Genomic DNA, 25659 nt, shown 5'->3' with positions numbered 1-25659 from the left:
AATCGGTCCATCAGCATACACACAGCAGCTTCAGAGAGAGCCCCCCCATCCCTTCCCTTATTGGCTCTAACTCTAATGGATTCCTTCTTTTCCAAAAGTAGCCTCCCTTTCGCACCACTCTCCTCTTTCCTTTCTTCTTGCTTGCTATGCTGCCTATTCGCCTCAACGCTGCAGTTGGATGGCATCGAATGCCACTTATTCCCGAACTTGGCGAACTCGCCCAACCATATTCCCACCAATCCAGACATTATTCCGCTGTCGATATTTTATCGGCGATGTTGGTAGATAAGAGGAATAGTTTATCCATGGTGTGTATATATAATGAAAAAGGGAAATGAAAACCAGGGGTTACAGGAAAGTGGGATCGATGTATTCATGCACACGGTTTAGGAGAGGTCCCTTATTCGCGAAAAGACAGAATAAAACCGGGCCCAACTAGAATAGCGGTCTCTTATCCGCTTTGTCGTGACTGACGAGGCCACGTGTTGGGCATATGGTCGGTCCTGTGGATAGCTACGAAGAATTGTCTACACTTTATCCTGGTTGACCAGATATCTATATATATATATACACGAAAAATATCTATCTCCAGATTATATTTTCAGCTTCACGGTCCAATAAAAGGCCCAAATATGCTAACAAAATGGAAGAGAGGATCCGAATCCGAAATATAGCCCAGTGAAACAGAAGCTAGCCCATGGCTTTAGTTTTGTGTTTGCAAATATGGACCATAGAGATGGACCCATTGTGCCAGACTGCCAGTTTCTATATATCGACGTTTTCCACGGGCCTGAAAACGTTTTGACTAGAAGGTAACATTTTCCAGCCATCACTCCAACTGAGAAATATATAGCTAAGACTATTGAACTCCAACTTCAGCAAATTAGATATATAGAATCACTGCACTTCCATCTCTAGAACCATAGATTGTGCACCCGATTAATTACAATGACCTTCTACCACTCATACAAACATTTTATATACTCATATTTTTGGGTTAACTCAGAGTTAATGGCAAGATATGTTCAAGAAAACTTACAGCAAACCAAACCTTTCCTTTGAAACCCAGGAGACTTAACCTTTTTATTAAACAAGAAAACAAGAGTAAAGAAAACAAAAATCACAAGCACTTGAGAAGGGTCAGTTCGTTCGAAGATTCGATGTTCTCCATATGCCAACTCTGCCTTCCTAAGGTGATTTCTAAGTCAGGGGCTGTTTGAATCGTCTTGCTTGGATCGGTGGCTTGGGATTGCAAACTCCATGGTGTTGAGTTGGTAACCTCATCGCATACTCCTTGAGGAAGTTGAAGGTCTTGCCTTTCTTCTTGCTCCACCACCTATTCCAAATGCAGAAGAAACAAACCAATCACCTCAATGCATCTCATATCTTCAGTTCAAATCTTACTATAACCAAAAACTTTGCACTGACTAGTCTATCGTAACATCAGCAACAATATACTTTGTATTAGTCTAGCAACAATATACTTTGTATACGACACGAGTTCTATCATATGTGTGACACATGCAAGTCAGAACAGTAACACTGACATTATTTCACTGTTCAGCGGCAAGGGAAAAGTTTTGGACTAGAGTCAACAAGACAATGCTATCTTTTCAATGTAAATAAAGCTACTACTGTGTCGGCACCCTTTAAAAAACATCGCATTCTCTATTTTTGGTGTTACAACTAAAGCTCGAGATGAAGTGTTTCAGCTTTAGCTAGCATCATCTATAGCTTTAATGGATCTTCTTAGTTGAAAATGAAAAAGAGTGTGACATATCACTAGTGGTTAATAGAAACTTATAGAAAATATTTACCTGATTTTCTCTTCTTACAAAATAATCACAGTTTAGATAAGGGTGTGAAAATTCATCTTGCTGTGTTTGCCGGTTCCAATCACTTCCCTCCATTGATGGACAGATGCTGCAAATAAGAAATAGATTAAAGTTATAAACTTGAATCAAAGACAAGATTTAAATGATGAAAGGAAATAATTATACTTCATGGCAGGTGTAAATGAATATAATAGAGGTAAATAATCTAAGATATGGAAAGGAGGAGTAAATTAGTACAATGAACTTTGTAGTTACATTCTTCTTAGGGTTTTAGAAGTTCACTTTTTCACTCTAGCTGTGAAAGTTAAGGAAGATATAATATGTTTCATGTGGGGGTGGTTTATGTATAGGTAAAAAATGCAAAAAGATATATCCTAATTTTAACCAACCAGCATATCTGCGTAACTTGCTTTACAGTACATGAAGGTTAGATCGATGTACAATATGTTGGAGAAAATCAATGAGAAATGTCTTGTCCTTTGTTAATATTTTTCTGCTTGATGCCATCATTGTGCATTCCAAATGGGACAGGGACAATCTGGCATCTGCCGCAGGCCTCATCAATGCAAAGTTAAGTCTCTAGCCATCATTCTTTTCTTCCCTCTGGTCTCATGTCTCTCTCTGCCTAAGCTAATGTCATGGCTTTCATGGCTAATGGACCAACGCCAGTGTGGGCCCTCCTCTCCTCTCCTCTCCCTCTAGGTTCTATCCTCTTCATGAAGATCGAGGACTTCCAAAAAAAATTTAACTCGGCGTGAATTCATCAAATTATGATCAAAGTACATGCATGTGCACACCGACAAATAGAACTGTCACAAAGACAAAATCAGTCTCAGAGATGAGAGAGAGTTTATATTCTTCATCTACTTGATGATGCATTCTACTGCTCACTGACTGCAACAGCTGCATGCACAGTAGCACTACGAAGTTAAGAGGAAAGAAGTGACAAACTAATAATCATACAAATCTGGAGCATAGATGTATTATAGCTAATTTTATCACGAGAACTCGACAATATGTGTGTGTGTGTGTGTGAAGAGGTGCAATAATCAGGTCAAATCTTAAGTGGGTGAGTCGTGGTATCTATGTTTTTTTTCAGAAATTTGTTATTCATATAGCGATTAGCGTCTAGGAATAGGAAGCTTATATGTATGTCATGATTATAGCTTACAGATATTCAAGTACATATAGAGAACGTTACCTTGATTCTTACTTTGGTAGTATACATCTTTACATTTACTATAAAAAAAATACGGAATAGATTCTTTCGGTCAAGAAATAAAGGAAAGAACTCTTTTTCTAGGAAATGTATCTAGAAACGTGGAAAAAAACAACCGTTGCATCTGAAAAACATTACCACATTTGGCACATTCATAAGGAAAGACCTCACCAGCCAAATCTGGTAATAGGAATTAACTACAGTGGTCAAATTCGAAATTGAATGCAATTATATAAAATATATTTTCCAATGCATTTCCCATCCTTGGGTGTTCGAGGCATTATTGTTCTTAATTATCACGTATTTATTATATACCATATTGCTCTGCAAACCTTCTGCCTCTTATATATATATAATATTATTCCATCCTAACCTCAACATCAGTGTCAGCAGCTAGCGGTCAAATACTTGGAAAATCTGCCATGAATTAAATATCCATTTCCCAACCCGAAACTATAGCTTAAACAAGCAAAATTAACCACTTGACCAGCTACGTTCATCTATCTTGATACACTAACGATCACAGATAATAGCATTAAGTTGGAAGTACTTCCACATGCATGGTTGCACGTACGAGTGATGTGCTCGATCGGCTACATACGCAAGTGTTATTGATTTTAGATTTGATCTATTTTTTTTTGCTTGTTTTAAAGTTAAATTTCTGTGTGTTTTTTATGTCACTTAAGTTGATGCAATGAGAAGAGGAAGGAGTAGTACACAAACCCAGATAGTGGTGTGGGTGGAGTTGGTGTGGTGACGGAATAAGAAGGGTTATTGATCCCAGCTTTGTCACATGGCAGTAGTCCTCCCTCCACTTCTCTTATCCCTGTCCTCTGGTGCAAGCCCATATCTGTCTGGCTTTGGCCTGCAACAATTTCCTCCACCAATGAGTCACAAATGGCTACATGCACTTTAAAGGACAACGCTCCTAATAATTCACTAAGGTAGAACAAAGTAGACCAATCCAAGCCAACTTCCTATAGCTTGCAAGAGAAATGACTGGGTGATATACTGATATGTCATCTGCTACCTTTGAAACAAATAGCAAACCCCATGTAGCTAGATGCACTAACTATAGAGAATCTAAGTACCTGATGCCCCTCTTCCAGTGCTCCTCACTGTTCTATACATCTGCAAAAATAAAGAAGAAAGAGCCCACATCAAACTCGTTAAAAGGGAATAAGATGAACAGAGTGAATTCTTCACGGTTAAGATTCATAGATGCCATTTTGTCCTTAGTGCTTGTATGGTATAATCCACTATCGATCTCACCCATCTCAAAACCCTAACCTTAACACTTAGTAGGACGAGTAATGATGACCATAACAAAACAAGCAGCAAGAACAAAAGAGAGAAAAGGATAGCATCAAAGCTAGCTCCTTTAGCGACTTCCAAGTTCAGACTTCAGATGAGAAAAAAGGTAAAGAAACTTTATAATCTTCTCTTCTATACCTGCAGGTGGCTCTTCACATGAGCCAGCTTTAAGTCCTTCACGTTCATCAGCTCCAGGACCGATTTCGGCGTTGCTCCTGTGGAGATGCAGAACTTAGCTTCCATATATAGAATTGCCGCATCACGAGAAAAAAAGGAAATAAAAGAATTATAAAAAAAAAGAATTACTCTCATGGCCTCCGAGGAGCTCAACGGCGTGGACGAAGTGGGCGTGTAGTGTTGTAGTCCACCTCATCCTTGGTGCTCTAATGCTCCTCTTACCGCCGTGCGAGGACGCTGAACTCCGTTTGAATGCATAGATCTGAGGGTGATGGTGGTGGTGATACAGTTGTTGATACGCGGAATCCGACGGAGGGACCTCAAACCCTAATTTTAGCGCCGGCTCGCCGTGGTGCAACAAGACTTGGTCGTGGCTAATTATGTCACTGCTTCCGCTGCTCCCGGAGTCCGTCGCAGAATTCTGACCCCCGAGAAATTCCCTCCTCATCGACACATCGATCGTGATCGACGATGACGACGGAGGGCTAATCTGGAGGGAGAGATCAGGGAAGGTGGTCATTGCGATAATACTTTGATCCCAGATCAAGACATGATGAGTTGTTTGGTGAAGAGAACTTGGTAAAGCGAGAAGAGTGTGGGGTTGGGGCGAGAGGGAAGAAGGAAAAGGCAACAGCGGTACAGTAACTGGGGAAAGAGAAAGGGAAGGTGGAGTGGAAGATACAGATGATCAAAAAGGAGAGCTTGGTTTGGGGGTTGGATAAATAGGGCAAGTTTTTTGAGTGATTAGGTCATGAGTGGCTTATGATTTCCATGAGAATGGTGCTTAGAGATATTATTAAAGAGGCTGGAGAGAGAGAGTGTGTGTGAAAGGGTTGGATAATAGAGGAAGTGTGCAATGAGGGATAAACTATGCTATTAAAAGCGAGGTTGGATAGGAAGGAATTCCAGTGTCCCCAGGTAAGAATAAAATGCAAAGAGACTAAAGATCTCGACAGAGTATAGTTTAAGTAAGCAGAGGTATAATACCTAGAGAGAGAGTGTGCGAGATCTCTTTCCTCTTCCATGAAATTGCTTGGAAGACTGGTGCAGCTAATAAATGGATGATAGGGAGAGTGCAGGTGGGGTGGGCATGAGAGAGAGATAGTGATAGTGATAGAGGGAGGAGAGAGAGAGAGAGAGAGAGAAAGAGAGAGAGGTATTGGAATTTGTGACCCAATAGAATACCAACTCATTGACGTCAACATTATTGAGAGATAAGTACCTAAATATACCCAGTCAAAAATACATTGTAGGTGCCCCTGAAGTGGAAACGAGCAGGAGAATAATACTAGGAAATATATGAATATGAATATGAATTAGACTGCTAATTAACTCTCCTATAGTTCAATGTATTTGATGAAATATCTCATGTTAGCTAACAAAAAACGAGGGTCTTTTTCCCCTAGTGGCGCCGCTCGCTCTCTTAACTTTGTTCCATAATAGAAGTCACTTTAAGACTTTGAGTAAAGCGTACTACTTCTCCCCTTTGGAAAATTCCCAGTGGTCCGACTTCTTGGCATCATGTCGTTGGTCATCTTTGACTCAGGTTATTAGTAATTTCATGCACGTCAAGTGTGACGGTAAATTAAGTGTAGTATTGTTAAGGTAAGGCTATTAATTAGATCAAAAAATATTAACAGCATAAATTCCCATGCACACGTGCGAGGTGAAGGGTCGGGCATGCACGAGGGAAAGCTCCAATTCCCACCCACGAACAGTATCTATAGTCCGGTTGTCCGGCGACAACGGGGCTGCGAGACCACGTGCATGGCATCACTCCCCCTCTCCTCCGGCCTCATCCTGACCCCACATCCCGCACCTCAACGGCTAGCACTTGTCCTCTCCACGCCTTCCCCTGTATTCCCTCTCCTGCGTCCAAATATAAATATATACTAATAATATTCTCGAGCCCCTCGAGGCCACGTCCCCACTCCGGCCCTCACGTGCTCCCCCTCACGTGACAGCTGGAAGCGACGTTTTCATCTTTTAACCTGAGGGTGGGTGGAAACAACAAAGAGAAAGAACTTTTGGGGGAGAGTGGCGAGGGGGGGGTTTAAGTGTAAACAAAAAAAATTAAAAAATTAAAAATAAATAAATAAAACAAAATAAAAGGGTGGTGGGATTTGTTAATGGATTCCGGAGTAGCGGTCAGCGCCTGATGCGGCGATCCTTTGGCAAAAAAATGCAACTTTATTTGGTACTAACATGCATGAAGCTCCGGTGCAGATCGCCTTTAGAAAAGAATATATACACGGTGAGCTTTAGTGGTACATCTTGCATGAAGGGAGAGCAGATCCTTTAAACGTGGCTCCTTTTCATTGGGTCAAAGGTCCAACCCGACCAACCCACACAAAAGGCTTACAAAGAGTCGCTAGGGATCTTTTACAGCTCTCCTACGTACGTATATAGTAACATGTATTAATTTGCTCCGCAATTCTTTAGCTTTGGATTCGTGTCCTAAAAGTCTCCTACGACCTGCAGTGTGGAGAATCCGCACTACAAAGCTTCTACGTTACACAGCTTTCCTTTCGCTTTGCCGGTTTGCATTCAAAGTGATACTCGATGCTCACAGCGAGGACAGCCTACAAGACAAGCTGGTAGCTATATATATATATATATATATATAATGACGTAAGTTGATTAATGGAAGACGAGGTTCCTATCTGAACAGTATAAACTTTTACTTACCAGAGGCATGCCTAATTCGTCGACTGATTACTTTTAACTATTTATTGGACATTTCACTGGTCAATTATCTAATTACGCATGCTGGATAACGTACACATTGTTGGTCAGAACGCATGACATCTTGAAAAGTCATATGCTGCCAACTTTAAACATCTGAGAAGAATCATTAGATATTATCTCCATAAGTCGATCGTAACTCGATGCACGATTCTTGTTCTGATCATTGCTAGCAAATGGTTCGTAGTTTCCAAACAAAGATTGAGTGTGTGTGTGTGTGTGTGTGTGTGTGTGTGTGTGTGTGTGTGTGTATACTTGCATGCATGGGATCATACTGCTACGCATCAGTTGATTCATCTATATATATATATAATATCTTTGGCTAGTTAGGGATGAATTCCATGTTTGGGACGAGAGGAGATCATATAGCTGAGTAGACTGGAAGGTGGAACAGTTGAAGGCAGCTTTCCTTGTGGGTGGAGCTACGGGTGGTCTCCTGCCTCCATGGTCGGTGCTGACACGAGTTAGACATCACTACAACTTGTTGAGGTGTACAGCTAGCACGTGAGCTAGCTATATATGCAAGATCCAGAAAAGGGGTATCATTACGTTAGGGAAAGGCCTCATCCTGCTCCTCCTTGGACCCCAGTACTTCTCTCTGAGGCATGCAAATTGGATCAATGAATGGATCATTCATTGGGGTCGGTCTCTTACAAAGCTCCGTCTAGCAATAATCGGTCCTACCCTTTTAATTGCTTAGTTTCCTGACGTTGTCTTTGCATCTAATTAGTATACGCAGAGCATGCAGTCCAGTCGCAGAAGCTGCAGCTCAACCAACCCACGATTGGAATTATGTAGACACTGCATCTACTTGATCAAGACATTGATTTGAACTCGATCGTGAGCAAATCATTCATGATTACTAGCAAAGAGACTATATTAGAAGGAAGGATTCTTTATCGTTTACAACGCCAGCAACTTTTAGAAAGCGATCTGAAACACGATTACGGATCGAGCGTTTAATGCGTAGGCATGCAGACCGGATCCATTGCTCGATTCCTCGAAATCTTAGCTGGTATTAATCGTGTCATCCTCTAGCTCGGGGGGTGCGCAGGTTTCTAATTTTTTACTGTGAAGAAAGATCAAAAAGGACCACCGAGACTAGAGCCCAGGACTAACGTGCACCCATGAGGTTTATTATAAGATATAAACCCAGTCAAACCCCACATCAAATACTCAATAATTGAGCTAAAAAGCTCGTCTCCTTTCCACTTCCTTTTAGTCCTTCCACAAAAAGAGAACCCCACTCCTTTTACCTGCCTCAGCTTAGCCCTTAAAGCCATATATAACCTAGTATATAACTATTGCATTATAAGTGCTCTCTCTCTCTCTCTCTCTCTCTCTCTCTCATCTATCTATCTCTATATATGTATTTATAAAAATTAATTAAACTCATATATCAAGAAGCTAGAAATGGAAGAGTAAGAACAAAGGAACATGCGTTTCATATCCAATGCCATCTGTCGCCTCGAAGGTGGAAGAACTTTTTAACCTTACGTAGGGCAAAGCCCGAAACCTAAAGAGCCCAACGCCGTTGTTTGTTTATTGTGGTAAGAGATTTTTGTTATTGGAAACAACGCTACGACGTGACCACCTTTCGTTTTCCAATACTTGGTGCTACTTGGAATGTCCTTAAGTACGTAAAGTGACGGGGGCTCAACAAAATTGCACTCCTTAATTTCCTCCTCTAAATATCTTTTGTGATTCTTTAGTTTCTTTTAAGGCCATACTTTAGCCACTAAACTACTACGTTTATGATGATAATTAAGTTGATTAAACCGCCAAACTACAAACCAAAGAATACTTTTTCTATTTACTTTTTTCCATCAGTTTGCACATTAAATCTCCTTTTATTAATAGTGAGATACTCGACCAACAAAATAGAAGCAAGGTAAGCATCAGGCTATATACATGTCGCTTTCATAATACCAAACAAAACGGATAACAGTACTACCTCGCATCAATTAGGTTTGCCTGTCGTAGTCTAGGTTTCAATATGTACAAGTAGTCTATAGTACTTCCCTGTTTGCTTTTCTCAAGACATTTTAAACCCTATCTATGCTTTGAATAATGCTTAATTTGACTAATGTGGATGTAATGTATATAATAGCATATGAAAAAAAAAGGAGTTAATTACTATGATTTATTGGAATAAACTATGTCACGAAAATAGCATGGAATCTTTCACATTGCTGACATAGGGTGGTCCAGGAGGCAAAGTTTTGACATGCACTATTTGTGCATAGTATCCGACTTGATTGATAAGGCCTCGATCATTGGATAATAAAGAAGATAAAGTGAATTTTGAACCGCATGAGGTCATGGAGACAATGATTAGCATCAGAGGATGAGATGACAAGTAATTGATAGCTAAGAAGAGACTCCTATTATCCTCACTAATATGCAATAACTATCGCCTTAATTCTTAAATCTTACTAATATGCAACAGTAATCGCCTGCCATATAAGACTTTGGACATCCTAGTCACCAACTCACCAATAATAATAGAATTTGTTTTACATATGCTCTTCTAACATCTACTATTTGCAAGTATACCTCTTAAAGTTGATAATTGTGTGAATGCCTGCTAAAAGCTTCAGTCTAATTTGGATGTGATTTAGGCATAACTTTAAACTAGCTTAGCTAGTATGTGCACCAAAATGGTTTAGTATCCTAACAACAATTTATCCTAAAACTAGTTTCGGATAACCTACTTAAAATCATTATTCTTTTTGCCTTTCTTCTTCTTCCATCCAATAATTTATATTTGTATCATTTCAATTATTCATTGCCTCAATACGGTTCTATTTTGTTCATAGTCTCCAAGGTTATGTGTTTTTTTTTTCCTCAGCTCATGTTTCAGTGCTCGAGATATTTATAAAAACACTTCACCTTTTGCTTTTGTTACGATTTACATCCTAACATATTGATATTTATCATTTGACCTCTATGTATTTTACTTAAAAATATATGAAAAACACAATACTATTAGTTTTCTTTATGATAAGTCACCATTTATATGAGTTAAATAATTATAGATGTAAAATGATCTTAATATCTTTAAATCTATTTTTTAAGTTAAGTAAAAATAAATAAAAAACTATATTTATAATCAAATGAGGGGTAGTTTTTCTAATTTCATATTAATTTTGTAGACTTATAAAATAATTTATACTTAGTTAGCTTCTTTAGGTTAAAATTTATAGGAGGTATTTTATGAAAAATGCAGGAGTCGAATGATAAATATCCATTGCCAGGGTGATGATAATGAAGATAAAGTATAGTGTGCTTTTAATAAATATGTCTAATATTAAAGATATTTAAGTTTAACTAAAGAACAATTGGCGAAACCACTAGCACTGCGGGCCACTAAAAGGCCCATTTAGAAGAACGATGAATATAACGATCCAAATTTAAATCTAAGAATAAAAGTTCAAGTTGAGATTACGGCCCATATATCTCACAATTGGGCTCAATTGAGCCGAATTTATTAGGCCCGCTATTAAATTTGGGGCTCAGGCTAGAAAGAAGTATAAATGAGCAAAGTCCAAGTCCAAACTCGTTCGAGTTTGGATCCGGCTCTCCTCCTCTTGACGTCTCGGCGACCGGTCGACTACGACGAGTAGGGTGGAGGGGAGAGAAGATGACGGTGTTCCACTTCTTCAACTGCGCTATTCTCACCTTTGGTCCTCACGTCGTCTACTACTCTGCCACTCCTCTGTAAGTCCCACTTCTCGTCTCCACAAACCTCTTAAAAGATCCGATCGTGGAACCCTAACCTGTGGTCTCTTGAGTTCTATAGTAGATGTCTCATCTGAAGAACAATTAGGCATCTTGGTGCATGCCTCGTGTTGATTCACTCACGGATCTAACAGGATCTTTTCCTGTGTTGAGTGAATTTTGATCTCTCTGTTAGATTTTGTGCTCTTGAGAGTGAGATGTGGGGTTAGATTTGATTGAAAGTTTTTTTTTTCACTTCTAATTTTGATCTAATTGGGAGGTGTTCAAGCGAAACAATGTTCTTTGGTGTTACTTCTATAACTGTCATCTAGTAGAAAGATTTGGTGCGTTGCATAGTGAAGCATACTTGGTTTTGGGAATAATAGGATGGTTATAACAAGATTTTCTTTGAAATAATATATTGGTACTGAAAGAGAAGTGGTAGAAATAAAAGAAGGCAAAAGAACACAGAAATCAACTAAAATCTTATTCTGTCCATATATAATCTATCTTCCTGTTACTCTATCTTTGGACATATATATACAGATCAGAAAACAAAGCTTTTTTTTTTTTGACAAAAGACCGAGGCCCTGTTTCATTGAAACAATAAAAACCGACTCACAGAAATTACATGAATTTGATAGAGATATCCATCAAATTTCCACCACAGCAGAAACACTGCCAACAGAAAGAAATTCAGAAAGAACCCATCCTAAGGGGCAACTCGAAAACAAGTAGAAATTGTTCCAACATCTAACAACAACAACATTCCGAATTCAAGACTCCCACTTCCCAAAATTAGTTCAAAAAACAAACAGAGCTGTTCCAATAACATTCGAAAACAAAGCATGTTATACATTTTGAATTCTAAAGTTCTGATAAAATTCAATTTTATCGTATGCAGATCCGAATATGACACTATTGGGACTTCTATAAAAGCAGCTCTTGTTTATCTTGGAACAGCACTGATAAAGGTCTGTCATCACTTTGCTTTCATTAACCGTTCAGAATGCTTGTTACGAATATAATAAAGTGCACACTTGACAAATGAAACTGCCAACTTTCTCATTTGTTGGTGTTTTAACTTCGATGGACCTTGTTTTAACATATATGGTGTGTACTTTTGTTGTATATATGAATTTCAACTTCCTGAACTTTGAGTGAGCCCCTATTTAATCTTATTAGATTTCTTTTAAGATTTTGGAGTCAGCTTCCTTTCTGTATTACCAAGGAATAAGCAGTTACACTTGAATTCAATCTCTTGAAGGTTTTTCTAGCTATTATTAAACTAATATCCTATTGATTCATATTTGCTGTGGTTCTGATTCTTTCATTTTTTGGTGAGAGTTCTTTTTAGATCACTGACTTAATTATTACACCTTTGAAGCTTGTTTGTCTAGCAACATTTCTCAAAGTACCAGAGAATGATAGTTTTGATCCCTATCAGGTAGTTTTTCATGTGTTACTTTTTAAAATATGCTTTGAGTGTTCTTTTTTCTTAAAGTATAGATGTTTTATCTCGGGTTTGTGGATATCTTTGTTGCTTTAACAGGAGCTACTGAAAGTACTCATTGGCTTTATAGATGTTGCTGGCATCTATTTTGTGTTGACACAGTTGACTCATAGAAACATCTCCCAGAATCATAAGTTCCAGGCTGTTGGACTCGGTGAGTAGGGAATTATATTGTTAGATTACTGCAATCTTGGTTCACTTCAGTAGTGATTCAACTGTATCTCACTTAGCATCAAACTGTATATCTTTCCATTTGTGAATAGATTATTGAGCTGTGTGGGGAGGCCTTCTTATTAGGCATTCCGCTTTCCTCTACTTTTGCTTCCTTTTCTTATAATTGTTTCAAAAGAAGTCCACTGTCGACCCATCTATGCTTCTGTTATTAACTTATTCTTACTTCTTAGTTGCTGTAACTGTTTAGTTCAGGACATTTATATCTGATGATGCCATCTTATCCTGTGAGCTGCAGGTTGGGCTTTTGCAGATTCTGTTTTGCACCGGTTGGCACCTCTCTGGGTGGGGGCTAGAGGGTTGGAATTTACATGGGACTATATATTCCAAGGCATTGAAGCAAATGCAAATCTTGTATGTGTTTTATTTCTTTCCTGCTTTGCAATAGTTACTTTTGTGAATTACCAGCAGGTAAAATTTTCTGTTTGTGAGCTTTCAAGTTTACTCATTTAAGAAATCTTCAGTTTTTTATTTCAACTTAATGTATAGAATCCTGAGCAACAGATCCTTTTGTGCATCCAATAAATTTATTTAACAGAAGAATCCTTTTTGTTCTATCTCAGGTGATCAATTTGTCACTGGCTGCTCTAGGTTCCTTAATGTGGCTTAGGAAGAACAAGCCTAAGACTCTGATTCCAATCATTTATGCATGTGCTGTGCTGCTCGCAACAATGCCATCTATTACCAGGTGGTTGTCCTTTCTCGTGTTATTGATACTTCATAATGATATTGCACTCATACCTTTTCAATTGACAAATAGCTCTTTTCAATGTGCATTTAACTAGATTTTCCGATCTTATAACTTTCATATTAGCATGTGAAGTTTCTTGAATATGTACTCTTGGCTACATATTTACTGGAAGTGTTGGAACTCGCAGTTATCTGAGGAGATCTTTGGAATGGCAGACCCCAAAGGTGGTGGGATTTGAACTATTCTCCTCGTTGGTGATGGCCTTCATCAGTTGGCAGCTCTTCTCCGCTTGCCAGAGACCAATATGATGAATGAGAATAGCACCATTCATTTGGAGGATATCTTTTGATTGCCTTCAAAGTTACCTCGTCGGAAAATTGTCACTAATTCTAATTGGGATTTGTAGAAGAATGGAGCAAACTCCTAACCTCTTAGGAGTCTATCGTGTCATATTTTGTAGCCTGTCGAGTATTTGCAGTTCAGAGGCCCTTGTTCTTTCATCTTGTTTTTCGTTTTCATCTTTTGCATGGACATGCTTATTCTTAAGCTACATAAATTTAGTCCAAATTACCAGTTTCTTATCGTTCTTTTTCTTCTATTGTGACTGCTGCCAACTGTTTCAATCTGAGCCATTCCATTCAGAGAAACTGGTTAATTTACTGCCTTCAAAGTTTGGAAATGCCAAATCTCTTCGTATCAGGAAATCAAATCCAACATCGGAAGGCAATTAACTAAGAAATTGCATGCTTTCAATCGAAAATGACTTGTTTCAAAGTATTCAATACAATCCAAAACAAATTTATATCCACCATAGACGACCGAATCCATTTACTGGCCACCCTTTTACTCCGCCTCCTCCACAGACGCCTCCACTCGAAGCAGAACGAACCCGACGGCGACGCCGACAAGCACGAGCCCGTTCATGATGGCTGCAATCCGGAAGATCTCGGCCGCGGCGTTGCACGTGGAGGAGAGAGCTCCACCCCTTCCCTTCTTCTTCCCTTGAGACGACGCCCTCAGAGAGCTCACAACGTTGGCAAAGGACTGTGCAGTGCACGTGGGGAGGCCAAGGGATGTAACTTTGTTCTGCGCTTTGAGTCCTCCAAAGGAATTCATCCCTTCAATGTACGTAACACCAGACTTCCTCTTCATGGTAGAACTCAAGCTTGAGCCAGAGACAGCAGCAGCTCTAGGGAGTGTGGATGGAGTTAAGATTGCTGCCATTGTTGTGAGATCCTGCAAGTCTACAAAAGAAACTAATTAATAACGTTGGTCTACGTAATAATGGTCAGAAGTTAGTAGAGAGTTAGTTAGATGGTGGCGGATTTGATTACCTGGTGCTTTTGGTCTGGTTTGAAGTGTAGAATGATGGTATGAGATGAGAAGAGGGAGCTTTGTATGGAAGAGATAAGAGGGTTGGTGTTGGATAAGGTAAGGGAGTTTATGGTTGGTTGCCAAGCGGAGAGGAGAGGATTCTATCCTTGTGGAGAGTCGAGAGAGAGATGCTGACCAAGAGAAAATGGAGGTCCGAAATTGGCATCTATTGGATTGGCCAAATGGGGTCCACATTTTTCACCAAATCATCACCGTTCGTCTGTTCGATTTGGGCCTCAGGAATAAGTGCATTTCCTGGGCTGGACTCAAATCCACAGCCCATATAGAATGGGTTCTAAAACCCTAAACCCCTTCCTTCGTCTTCCCGCCTTTCTCCAATGTTTCGCCTCTCCCCCTCCGCATCACCGCGCAACCACCTCCTCCTCCTCCGGCGACTCATCCACCGGAGGAAGGAGAAGCCCCGCCCGCCGCCGCCGTCGCCGCCGCCGTCCCCGCCGAAACCTCCCCAGAAGCTGGCTCCCTTCACCGTCCACGGCGTGACGTGGCACGACCCGTACAGCTGGATGTCGTCCCTCTCCGACGCCGTGGCGATGCGGCACATGGACGTGTACGTGGAGCAGGAGGAGAAGTACATGGAGGCGGTGATGGCCTCGGCCGGCGCCGACCGCCTGATGCGGAAGCTCCAGATCGAGATGGCCCCGCGCCTAGCATCGGACCTCTCTACGCCGCCGGTGAGGTGGGGCCCGTGGCTCTACTACCGACGCGTGGAGGAGGGGAAGCAGTACCCCGTGCTCTGCCGGAGGTCGGCGAACCTCCATAAGGAGTTCATCTCTTACAGCGATCCCTCGGCGGGATTCGATTTCATCGCGGGGAAGAGGATCGAGCAGAAGCTGGTCGATTACAATCAAGAAGCCGAGCGCTTCGGAGGTACAAAAGAAGTAAAAAGATCTCTTTTTTCTTTCTACTAGTAATCTAGGAGACATTAGACATATTTCAAGTTTTCTTTTATGCAGGATATTCCTATGAGGAACTTTCTGAAGTGTCTCCAGATCATCGCTATCTTGCATATACTATGTATAACAAAGAGAAAGACTCCTTCACTTTATCTGTGAGGGATTTAACAACAGGTGCACTTTGCGACAAACCTAATGCTGATCGAGTTGCCAATTTGTCCTGGGCAATGAACGGGAAAGCTTTACTCTACACAGTCACGAACAACGATAGAAGACCATATAGGTTATTGCATTGACCTTTTACATTCTTGTGTCTTACCTTTTTTTGTCATTCTGCTGTAACTAAAATTTTTCTTGCCTTAGGATCTTTTGTAGCATTCTTGGGTCTGGTAAAGATGATATTCTGATTTTGGAAGAATCTGATGAGAATGTTTACGTGAACATTAGAAATACTAAGGATTTCCGCTTTGTAACTGTAAATATCTTTTCAGACACTTCTTCAAAGGTATCTGTTGATTTAAGAAAAGATTCTGTTTTACTTTGTTCGGTTTATTTACTAGCCCAACTAAGGCTCTTATTGTAGGTCTACTTAATAAAAGCCGCCGAACCTCTTTCTGGTATGACACTTGTATGGGAGTGTGAACCGCAGGTTCATTGCATCATTGAGCACCATCGAGGATATTTGTATTTATTTACAGATGCTGCAAGAGGAGGTGTACCTGTTGATTCACATTATCTGCTACGATGTGACGCTGAATCATCCGGTTCAAAGAACTGGGAGGTGTGCGTTATGCATCTGTTTGTGTTGTACCTTCAATAGTCATACCAAAGCCATTATTCTAACTTGTGATTTATTTTCTTGAAACAATTACTTTTACATGCGGAGGAGTCCAGAGTCACCTATTGCTTAAATTTTATTTAATTTTGAACAATTTTTATGTATGTTTCAATTGCAAGACACAAAGATATGTTAAGGACTTATCTAGCAAAGTTATGCAACTTATGCCACCTCCCTTGATAGTTTAGAGTCTGCAAAGCTATCAATTGTCAAAAGTTTCCCTACAAATATCTGGAAAAAGTGATACAACTGATGCTTATTAGCATATGAGGACTACTTTCCCTTAATGTACATTAACTCCACAGTCAGTCATATCAAGTAATCAATTTTAGTTTTCTCCCGTAATGTTGCACCAAAATATTCTTCTTAGTGATATGAGAAGATTGATTGGTTGTCAAATGGCCTTTTCATAATGAATTTTAGGTACTTGATGTATGCTCGTTCTATGTTTTGGAGGTTCATCATTTGTGCATTGTTATTATTTTCTTTTCTAACTAAAGGTACTCCAGAATTATTTTTGATAATGTATATACTTCTATCTAATGTGTTACCATTCTCTTCTTGCGGACCAGATTGTTTTTGTTGAGGAGCCAGGTGTAAGTATTGAGGATGTGGATTTCTGTGATAGTCATATGGTGCTTGTTCTTAAAGAAGCAAAGAATTTGAGAATTTGTTCAGTTATACTACCTTTGCCTGTGGATGAAAAAGTAAGTTACTGCAATTTTGTCGTTTTCAAGAGGGTGCAGATATAAGGACTATCTCAACTTACCAATGTTGATGTATGGATCTTCCATATGCAATTCAATGTTAGAAATCATCAAAACACCTGTATTGACCGCTTACAAGTTATTTTTTATGTCATATTTCAATACTTCTCAGTCTCAGCATATACCATCATGTGATCAGTTTTGGGCAATATTATCTCAAAAATTCCTCTCTGATTTCCTGCCAGGTTCCTGTTCATCTATCAGCTCTTAATCCCCGAAACTTGCCTCTTCCAGGTCATGTCTGCCAGATCACACCTGGTCCAAATTATGACTTCTATTCCTCAACAATGCGTTTTACCATATCATCTCCTTTGGTATGTGATATCGTTCCACTCCCAAGTACTGTAGATATGGTTTCAGTTCTCAGCATTGTGGAGCTTCTGTGTTATTTTCTATTATATGTGTTAAAAGGTTTTCTCACACTTTTCTCGATAGACTTTGCTTTAGCTCATCGTACGCAACATTTCTTGTTATTGCAGATGCCTGATGCTGTTGTTGACTACAATTTATTAAATGGGAAGTGGCTCATAGTGCAACAGCAAAACATGCTTCATGAAAGAACAAAAACATTATATGGAAATTCTTTTTCTGCAAATAACATGGACAAACCTTCATTAAAGAGCTCTGTTGTAACATCTGAGGATCATCTAGATAATAGTTGGAATGAGCTCTCTGAGTTGTATGCTTGTGAGTACTATGATATTCCTTCAAGCAATGAAGTTTTGGTTCCGTTGACTGTTGTGTACTCGCGGAAGCACAAAGAAGAGGGAAGTCCAGGATTACTTCATGGACACGGGGCTTATGGTGAGCTGTTGGATAAACGTTGGCGGAGTGAGTTAAAGAGCCTTCTAGATCGGGGTTGGGTCATTGCATATGCTGATGTAAGGTTTGTTCAGCTCGCATGTATTATTCTTTGTTAGATCCAACCATCTTCTATTCACTGGAATGCTGCTTGTGGACAGGAAGGAGCATTTATTTGCATTGCACTGCATTGTCGTGAACAAAATGCATCTGAGTTAAAACTGTAATTTTGCTGTTCTGCATGCTACAAATTATGGATGATTTATTTGTTCACAGGGGAGGCGGAGGTAGTGGTAAGAAGTGGCACCATGATGGCAGACGCACCAAGAAGCAGAATTCTATAAATGATTATATTTCATGTGCGGAATTTCTAGTTGAAAAAGGTATCGTGCATGAAAATAAGCTTGCTGGTTGGGGTTATAGTGCCGGGGGCCTTCTTGTTGCTTCAGCAATCAATCATCGGCCAGATTTATTTCGAGCTGCAGTTTTGAAGGTACAAATCTTGCTATATCCTGATGCATCTAAGCTTGTTTCTCTGAGTTATCTTATGATTTTTTATAAAAAGGATTTGATGAATTCAGACACCCTATATGGGCATATTTTGCTGTGAAATTTGGCTACAAAATGTTTGCTTTATCATATGATTGGAGATGTATGCAATACTGTCCTTTAACCATTTCTCCTCTTTTCAGGTTCCCTTTCTAGATGTATGCAATACTCTTCTTTACCCTATTTTACCTCTCACTCCTGTTGATTATGAAGAGTTCGGCTATCCTGTGGATCTTGAAGATTTTCTCGCCATCAAGAAGTACTCTCCATATGATAACATTCAAAAGGATGTTCTTTATCCTTCTGTGTTAGTGACATCGTCTTTTAATACAAGGTGCGTTTACCTCTAGATGTAGGTTATAGCGTGTTCTTTGCCATCTCTTTTCCTATTATTTTTTAGCTTTTGATAACATCCCAACTGAAGTTGTGCATCTGCAAATTTGTCTTACTCATGCTGATAGTTGATTTCTTCATGCAAATAATTGGAGTGACTTTTTTTCTCAAGAAAGCAAGAGGGAGAGAGAGGGAGGGAGACAAACTTTCATATTCCCATTTCCTGATGGTTAGACATATACTGATGTGTACAGGCTGGTGAAGTAACTATTCTCTTAGCGTCCAATATTTTGGTCATACATTGTTCCAACATCCAAGGAAGTTAGCCGCTTAAAATTTATTTATCCCTTAATACGTGCTGATTGTTTCTATTTGATCTGTTGCCACAAAAAAAGAAGGAAAACTTAGCACTTATTTTGATGTAGATTTGGCGTATGGGAAGCTGCTAAATGGGTTGCAAGAGTCCGTGAGCTGACAATATATGATCCACAACGTCCTATAGTGCTCAATTTGACTACAGATATAGTAGAGGAAAGCCTGTATTTGCAGTCCAAAGAATTGGCACTGGAGACTGCTTTCCTGATCAAAATGGTTGACAATTCCTAACTTCTGACCGAGTTAAGCATCTTTTGGAGGACAAAGCTCTTCATGCAAACGGGTAAATGATAGCCAACAATTGTTTGATAAGCTGACATGCATGCAAATTCCTATTTATATGAGGTGCCTACATCTCACCGTCAGGTCTGATGCAATTGTCAGGTTTTGGAAGAACCGTTCTATTTTAAATCCAACATTACTGGTGCATCGGCATTACAAGATTCATGGTTTAGTTGGCCAGAACAGCATTACAAGATTCATGGTTTAGTTGACCAGAACTCCAACCAACTGCTTTCAATCTTACGGACCAGCGCTTCCTGTTTTCCTTTCTTTCCATCACCATGCATGCAGTTCTTTTTGAAAGAATCCGGGAGGGAGAATGAGATCTCCAGTTATGCACATCTATTTCAGATTGTATAAGTGACTACAGCTGCTTTAGAGGAAAGCAATAGGAAGCTCACAAAATATGTTTGTTGTATATAATAAGAATAAAAAGAGACCAAACGGAATGAAGCAGATAAGTGTAATTTCCGTTCTCTATTGCTTGTTAAACTATGATTTCGTCCTATGAAATGATAAATTTCTCAATAGATGGTGTTCAGAGAAAAGACCAAATAGTGATACCATTGTACATGCTTGTATTGTAAAAATATTTCTTTTTTTCTGATTAAAGAAACTATTCTATTTCCCTCGCCAGATAGCATTTCCTGCCACCAAAGAGTTTAATATATTAGATAAAACGCCAAGGGTCATAATTATTTACATTTCATTGATAAATTTGACAACAGAGACTTGTCATGGACCAAATAATAGTGACTCAATATATCGTATCTGAAATCAATGGCAGTGCTACCATTCAGAAGGGAAGAATTGAAAAAAGGTAAAATTGCTTCATCTTTCTAATCAAGCAATAAGAATCATACAACCAAAGAGGGGGGACTACTTCCAGACATTAGCTGTTCTACTGAATATTTCCATAGAAAAGAAAGCTCCACTTTTTGACACCGTGATACATATATCTAAAGCAAACTCTACACGACACAAAAAGTTACATACTTGAGAGAAAAGGCAAGAATGAATAAATTTAACCAGCCGACTGTAAGCTATTGCTCTTTTATAACAGGGAAAAAATGCGGATGCAAAAGAAACAGGCCAAAGATTCGACTTCTTCCCCTGCTTTTGTTATCTCCATCTCCCAAGCAAACCATTTGTCACCGCTCACGATTATGTATGTAACTCGGAGCTGCAGTCGGCATTGGCCACTTGCAATCTTGACAGAATATACAACCAAATTCTTAATGGCTATTCTTCTGGAATCTCAGGAACTGTAGGCAGCTTCTCACTTTCAATAAATGATGGATCCAGAAACTTTGAAATGAAAGCCCATATCCTGTACACATCTTCAAAATTTGTGAGAAAACCAAGTGATGCAGTGACAACTTCCACTCTTATTGTAGCGCTCTTACTGTCATGGCGGCCATTTGATGTAGGCTTGCAGAAGGATGCATCAGTCATATCCATTGCCCCATGTAACTCTTTCTGGTTTTCCATGACCCTTATATGGCTGAGGAAGCCAATGCCCAGAGAGATGCCATTTTGCTCAGCCATCTTCTGGACAATTTCTGGGTTAACCCATTTCCCGTTGCTGTCCTTCACGTTGAATGCCACAGCTGCTCCCCTTTCATATTTAATTTTTGGACCATATATGTGAACAATAGGCACACCATTACCACCTCCTGAATCTGGTAAGCGCAACTGTAGTAATGATGTCACTAACCAATTGATCAGATACCGCAACCTAAGAGTGGTTTTGTTGAGACCCATCATATTCACATGATCAAGATGTCTACAAACTATTTCAGGCTCTCTTCTGTTCCACTCTTGAGCATCATCATAATCATCATCACTTATGGCATCATCATCGCGAACTGCAAGGCCAGACGCTTCACCAGCATCTGATTTATGATACAATCTGTCTGCAGTGGTGCTGTCCTCCATGTTGAAAGACACCCTATGTCCCATGCTTGTGACTCGTTCCGTTTCTTCCACCCCAAAGAATCTGCCCCCAGTAAATCTGTTATTATTTCCTTCTCTCCGCCCCAATAGGCGAAACTCTCCTTCTGTTTCTCTCCTTATGGCACTTTCTTTAGCCTCAACATGGCATCCCGAGTCTATTTTTGAAGTAGAACCATTTTCATGAATGGTGTGATGCCCAACAACAGAGTTTGAGCAAAGTGTTTTTAGACCATTAGCTGAAGATGATATTACTGAATGTGCATAGGCTGCTGCTTTAATTTCTGGTTCTTCTTGAATCTCACTTTCTTGCCAAAAATTTCCATTCTTTCGGCCATTTTGTGAAGGTTCTCCTTCAGGGATTTCCTTAACACGGTCTAGCTCTTGGGAGACTGATAGTACAGCTGCATCAAAAGATAGAACATGATCATCATAAATAGGGCTCTTTGATACCTTGGATGCTCCCTTTGCTAATGCCTTCTTCTGAATTTTCCTTCCAATAAACCATGAAGGTGGTAACGGAGATCCCAACTTCCCTTTGGTCAACTGTCCCGAATTGTCTGAACCAAATGGACTCTGACCCAAATCAATCCAAAAGGAGTTGTCCGACGACTCATCCTCACTGAAAACAGGGCTCTTCATAACTTCTCCAACTGAGATGCTCTCATTTTCCTCAAAGATGGTACTGGCCCCATCCCTATCAGAGCTGTTGTCCTGATCAATCTCACTCTCGAACACATCTCTCACTTGAGCAGATGTGAATGCTCCTGAGAAAGCAGGCAACTGTGATCCCTTTTTGGTATTAGAAAGGGACCCCTCTTCATCTCTGATGATTGTATCATCTTCAAGACCATCCAGTACATCTAGTCCATCAACTGAGTCGCTCAGATATTGAGGAAATACTGGAACTAGCCGCACCATTCCAGAACCAGTGCCACCGTTCTGGTTCTGCAAGCTTCCCATGACAGACTTCTTGATGAGCAGACAACCAAAACCTGTTGGGTCAGAACCAAAAACCCGATAGAATGATGTTATGATGAAATCAGGCCGGAAAAGTGAAAGCCCAAGTGAATCCATGTCTTTAGGACCCAAAGACCCTGCATCAAGCAAAACATGCCAATTGTTCTGCTGTGCCAGTGCCATCCACTGATAAGAGTACTTGGCTCCAGTGACCCTCGACTGGACAGGAAACACAAAAAGGCCCACAGCTGAATCCTTCTTCCTCCTCTTCTTGCTTGAGATCTGCTTCCTCAACTCGGTCGAGCAAAGTCTGAGAGTCGGCCACTTGAACCCTGCAGTATGCACCTTAGCCCCCTTCTCCTTCGCACTCTGAGCCATCCAATTAACAGACTCGCTTTCGTGATCAAACATCGTCAATAATTTCTTGTTTGTTTGGAAAGGGTAGCATCCTGCAAGCAACTTAAATGCATACCCTCTACTAACAGTAAAGACTAAGCCATATTCATTCTCAGGAATGTTGAGATAATCCATTATCCGAGTCTTGATATCATGTTCAACCGTGCCCTTCTCGGCACCACCATACAAAGCATGATTGCTCAAATTAGCAGTTATCTCCTTAAGGCTAAAGGCTGATGATTCCCAGTATTGCAAGTTTTGTAGATAAGAGAAGAGTCCGAAGCCACAGTAATCTAGGCATACCTTCCCGCCATCCTCCAACAGGTGAGAATACTCATCAGACCGGAGATTGTCGATCTGATTTGATGATTGGTACTTCGGGTACATGGTGAGGAACTTGGAGAAGGCCTCCTCAAGCTCCGGGAGGGCATCTGAGGAGTGGAACACACGCTCCGCGGCAAGGGCGGTGGCACGAAGGAATTCTTTCTGGGCATGGAGGCGTGCAAGCGATCTCGACCTGCCGATCAAGCTCGGGTCGCCACCGCCAAACACCTCCGGGTCCATGTCCTGGGATTTGAAGAGGGATCCATCTTCCGACGCCTCCTCGAGCGCCTCCCGGAGCTTGTTCTCCTGCAGCTTCCGCAGAATCGAGGGCCTAATCTTGCCGCCGCCGCCGCTGCCATTACCCAAGTTGGATCCCTTCTTCTTCTTCTCCAGGATCAGAGCAGCACAGTGGGATATGGGCTTCCATAGAGACAGATGCATGTATGCAGATCGGTTCTTTACTCCTCGAGGACCACTAAAAGACCATCAATTACATCCAAACCCTCGTCCAGTGCGGGTGTAACGATGGATGGAAAAGATCAGACCTTTCCTTCGAAATCGAACTCAAATAGGAGGAGAGGGGACTTGGGAGTGGTGGAGGGGGGGGAAGACGAAAGGAACAGAGCCCTAGAGATTCAACGACATTCTCGCGCTTTTGGCATGAAATCGAGGGCTTTTACTTTTGGGTTTGAAGAGAAGGAAAGATAAAAAAGCGTATTCAAACCCTAAAGCCTGAGATTCCCGTTGAAGGAAAACAAAGATAAGAGTTTTGACAGGAACTAAAACTCAAATTAAAGGAGAAGGAAAAAAAAAAGAAAAAGGAGAGAGATTTCGATTCCCTTCTCTTAGATACAAAAAGAAAATTTTCAATTCGAACTAAAAACCACCAGAAACGCAACAACCCAAGCACGACCCGGAAGCTAAAACCACAAAAGGAGTTAAGCAATGAAGTCAAATAAGCAAAAGCCTCAAGCCCTCAAAGTCTCAAGAACCCTAATTTCAGAAAAGAACATATCTTCCCCCTCTCAATCAACCCCAGATCCCTAAATCCCTGCAAATGAACAGTTTTTCAACTCTCTCTCTCTCTCTCTCTCTCTCTCTCTCTCTCTCTCTCTCTCTCTCTGCTTTAAGCTTCTCTCACCACCAACCTCTCCTGCAAAGAATTAAAAGCAAGCCACCTCTCCCACCAGCTCCATTACTCCCATGGTCAATCCCCACAAGGATGCATTGATTACTTTGCTACTGGACTTGGGCTCTGCCCACCATAGCATCTATCCTGGAACTACCCACTTCCTCAACTGTTAAAAAAATGCCAAGGAGAAAAGAAAAGCTACAGGTGATCTTAAAACTGAAACCAGCATTTAACAATTAAGAGAAATCGCAATCATTGACTTCTCTTAGATATATTATATATCTCTACCCGAGTTTTTAACATATTTTCTTCTGACAATTTCATAAAGGTCCCTTTTACAATTAGGCCCTCAAATTTAGCATTATTGGACCATTAGTCAGCCCTCACTGTTTAATTAAATAGCAAAGTCTACATTTAAGTTCATTTCTCTTTTGGTCTAAAATGACACCATATTTGGACATAATTCATGATGTGGTCTAATTAGACTGTGAACCAAAAAGTTCTTATCAGATTAAAAGTCTAGCTAAATAAGGATTTGGAGTTGCCTTTAATTAATTTTTCACGTATACCAACAACTTAGATTAATTAACTAATACATTACTCATACATTGACTCTAGTTTTTTTTTTAAATTTACTTTTGATAAAAAAAATTCGGTATACCGAGAGATATCATCTCTCTAATTATATATTTATAAGACGAATACGTAAAAAAAAAAGATAATTTGAACAAATCTCCGTTACTTAGTGTAAATAATAATATAATAAAAATTATATTAAGCTCAAACGTCACACAGAATTTAAAAAGAAAAAGAAAATTTTGCCTCACATTGACTCTAGTTAGGGCATTAAACGCCAAAGCAAATGACTCCATTTTTTACTTAAACTAGGGCTTAATTTGTCATCTCTCGAAAGCCCTGCTTTCATTTAACCTTTTGCTCTTGAGACTCGCTTTCACATCATGGCAATTACTCCAGTATTATATTTAGTTTTCTAGATCTTATCAAAGATCTGCAGAGTGATGATTATTAATATATAATTAAATCTATCTGCTGGTCAATCATGGCTTAAATTGAAGGCATACACGCAAAAGCAACGTTATCAGATGGCAGATGAGCATATCCCTCTATGATCTACATTTAAAAAACTTGGATAAAAGTAAAAAAAAATTGTTAGTTGATCTAAAATTTAATCAGAATAGGAGCATCTTTTGAAATT

At 39.9% G+C, this 25659-nt stretch overlaps 5 protein-coding genes across 11 annotated transcripts; 2 read left to right on the top strand and 3 right to left on the bottom strand.

Moving 5' to 3' along the window:
- Window positions 1-862: 862 nt before the first annotated feature.
- On the bottom strand, window positions 863-5745 carry LOC140796808 (probable transcription factor KAN4). 4 transcript variants are annotated; one of them, XM_073149940.1, is made up of 7 exons: window positions 5533-5745; window positions 4675-5035; window positions 4507-4583; window positions 4146-4185; window positions 3778-3919; window positions 1818-1923; window positions 863-1336 (listed from the first exon to the last, which is right to left on the bottom strand). In XM_073149940.1, the coding sequence occupies exons 2-7, from the start codon at window positions 4991-4993 to the stop codon at window positions 1121-1123; spliced, it is 900 nt and encodes a 299-aa protein (XP_073006041.1). In that variant the 5' UTR covers window positions 4994-5035; window positions 5533-5745; the 3' UTR covers window positions 863-1120. The 4 variants fall into 4 exon arrangements, with proteins under 4 accessions (XP_073006041.1, XP_073006040.1, XP_073006038.1 ...); XM_073149939.1 differs by having other exon boundaries at window positions 3772-3919; window positions 5533-5671; XM_073149937.1 differs by lacking the exon at window positions 5533-5745 and having other exon boundaries at window positions 3772-3919; window positions 4675-5229.
- A 5085-nt stretch (window positions 5746-10830) lies between these two features.
- On the top strand, window positions 10831-14028 carry LOC140796806 (uncharacterized). 2 transcript variants are annotated; one of them, XM_073149933.1, is made up of 7 exons: window positions 10831-11010; window positions 11915-11984; window positions 12398-12457; window positions 12563-12677; window positions 12993-13108; window positions 13318-13442; window positions 13633-14028. In XM_073149933.1, the coding sequence occupies exons 1-7, from the start codon at window positions 10934-10936 to the stop codon at window positions 13751-13753; spliced, it is 684 nt and encodes a 227-aa protein (XP_073006034.1). In that variant the 5' UTR covers window positions 10831-10933; the 3' UTR covers window positions 13754-14028. The 2 variants fall into 2 exon arrangements, with proteins under 2 accessions (XP_073006034.1, XP_073006035.1); XM_073149934.1 differs by lacking the exon at window positions 12398-12457 and having other exon boundaries at window positions 10842-11010.
- A 144-nt stretch (window positions 14029-14172) lies between these two features.
- LOC140796807 (uncharacterized) lies at window positions 14173-14939 on the bottom strand. 2 transcript variants are annotated; one of them, XM_073149936.1, is made up of 2 exons: window positions 14780-14939; window positions 14173-14689 (listed from the first exon to the last, which is right to left on the bottom strand). In XM_073149936.1, exon 2 carries the CDS (start codon window positions 14667-14669, stop codon window positions 14289-14291), a length of 381 nt encoding a protein of 126 aa, XP_073006037.1. In that variant the 5' UTR covers window positions 14670-14689; window positions 14780-14939; the 3' UTR covers window positions 14173-14288. The 2 variants fall into 2 exon arrangements, with proteins under 2 accessions (XP_073006037.1, XP_073006036.1); XM_073149935.1 differs by having other exon boundaries at window positions 14173-14681; window positions 14780-14915.
- Window positions 14940-15027: 88 nt separating this feature from the next.
- LOC140796805 (uncharacterized) lies at window positions 15028-20206 on the top strand. Of its 2 annotated transcripts, none has more exons than XM_073149931.1 (11): window positions 15028-15707; window positions 15794-16016; window positions 16097-16238; window positions 16383-16514; window positions 17144-17278; window positions 17524-17652; window positions 17818-18224; window positions 18416-18632; window positions 18832-19022; window positions 19447-19679; window positions 19781-20206. In XM_073149931.1, the coding sequence occupies exons 1-10, from the start codon at window positions 15158-15160 to the stop codon at window positions 19625-19627; spliced, it is 2307 nt and encodes a 768-aa protein (XP_073006032.1). In that variant the 5' UTR covers window positions 15028-15157; the 3' UTR covers window positions 19628-19679; window positions 19781-20206. The 2 variants fall into 2 exon arrangements, with proteins under 2 accessions (XP_073006032.1, XP_073006031.1); XM_073149930.1 differs by having other exon boundaries at window positions 16317-16514.
- A 282-nt stretch (window positions 20207-20488) lies between these two features.
- Window positions 20489-23912, bottom strand: LOC140796718 (uncharacterized). The gene has a single exon (XM_073149796.1). The coding sequence runs from the start codon at window positions 23750-23752 to the stop codon at window positions 20921-20923; it is 2832 nt and encodes a 943-aa protein (XP_073005897.1). The 5' UTR covers window positions 23753-23912; the 3' UTR covers window positions 20489-20920.
- Between the last annotated feature and the right edge of the window lie 1747 nt (window positions 23913-25659).

This window comes from Typha latifolia, chromosome 10 (genome assembly GCF_019914945.1).
Source record: "Typha latifolia isolate L0001 chromosome 10, TyphaL0001v2, whole genome shotgun sequence".
Taxonomy (NCBI): Eukaryota; Viridiplantae; Streptophyta; class Magnoliopsida; order Poales; family Typhaceae; genus Typha; species Typha latifolia.
This window is presented reverse-complemented; position numbering and strand designations above follow the sequence as displayed.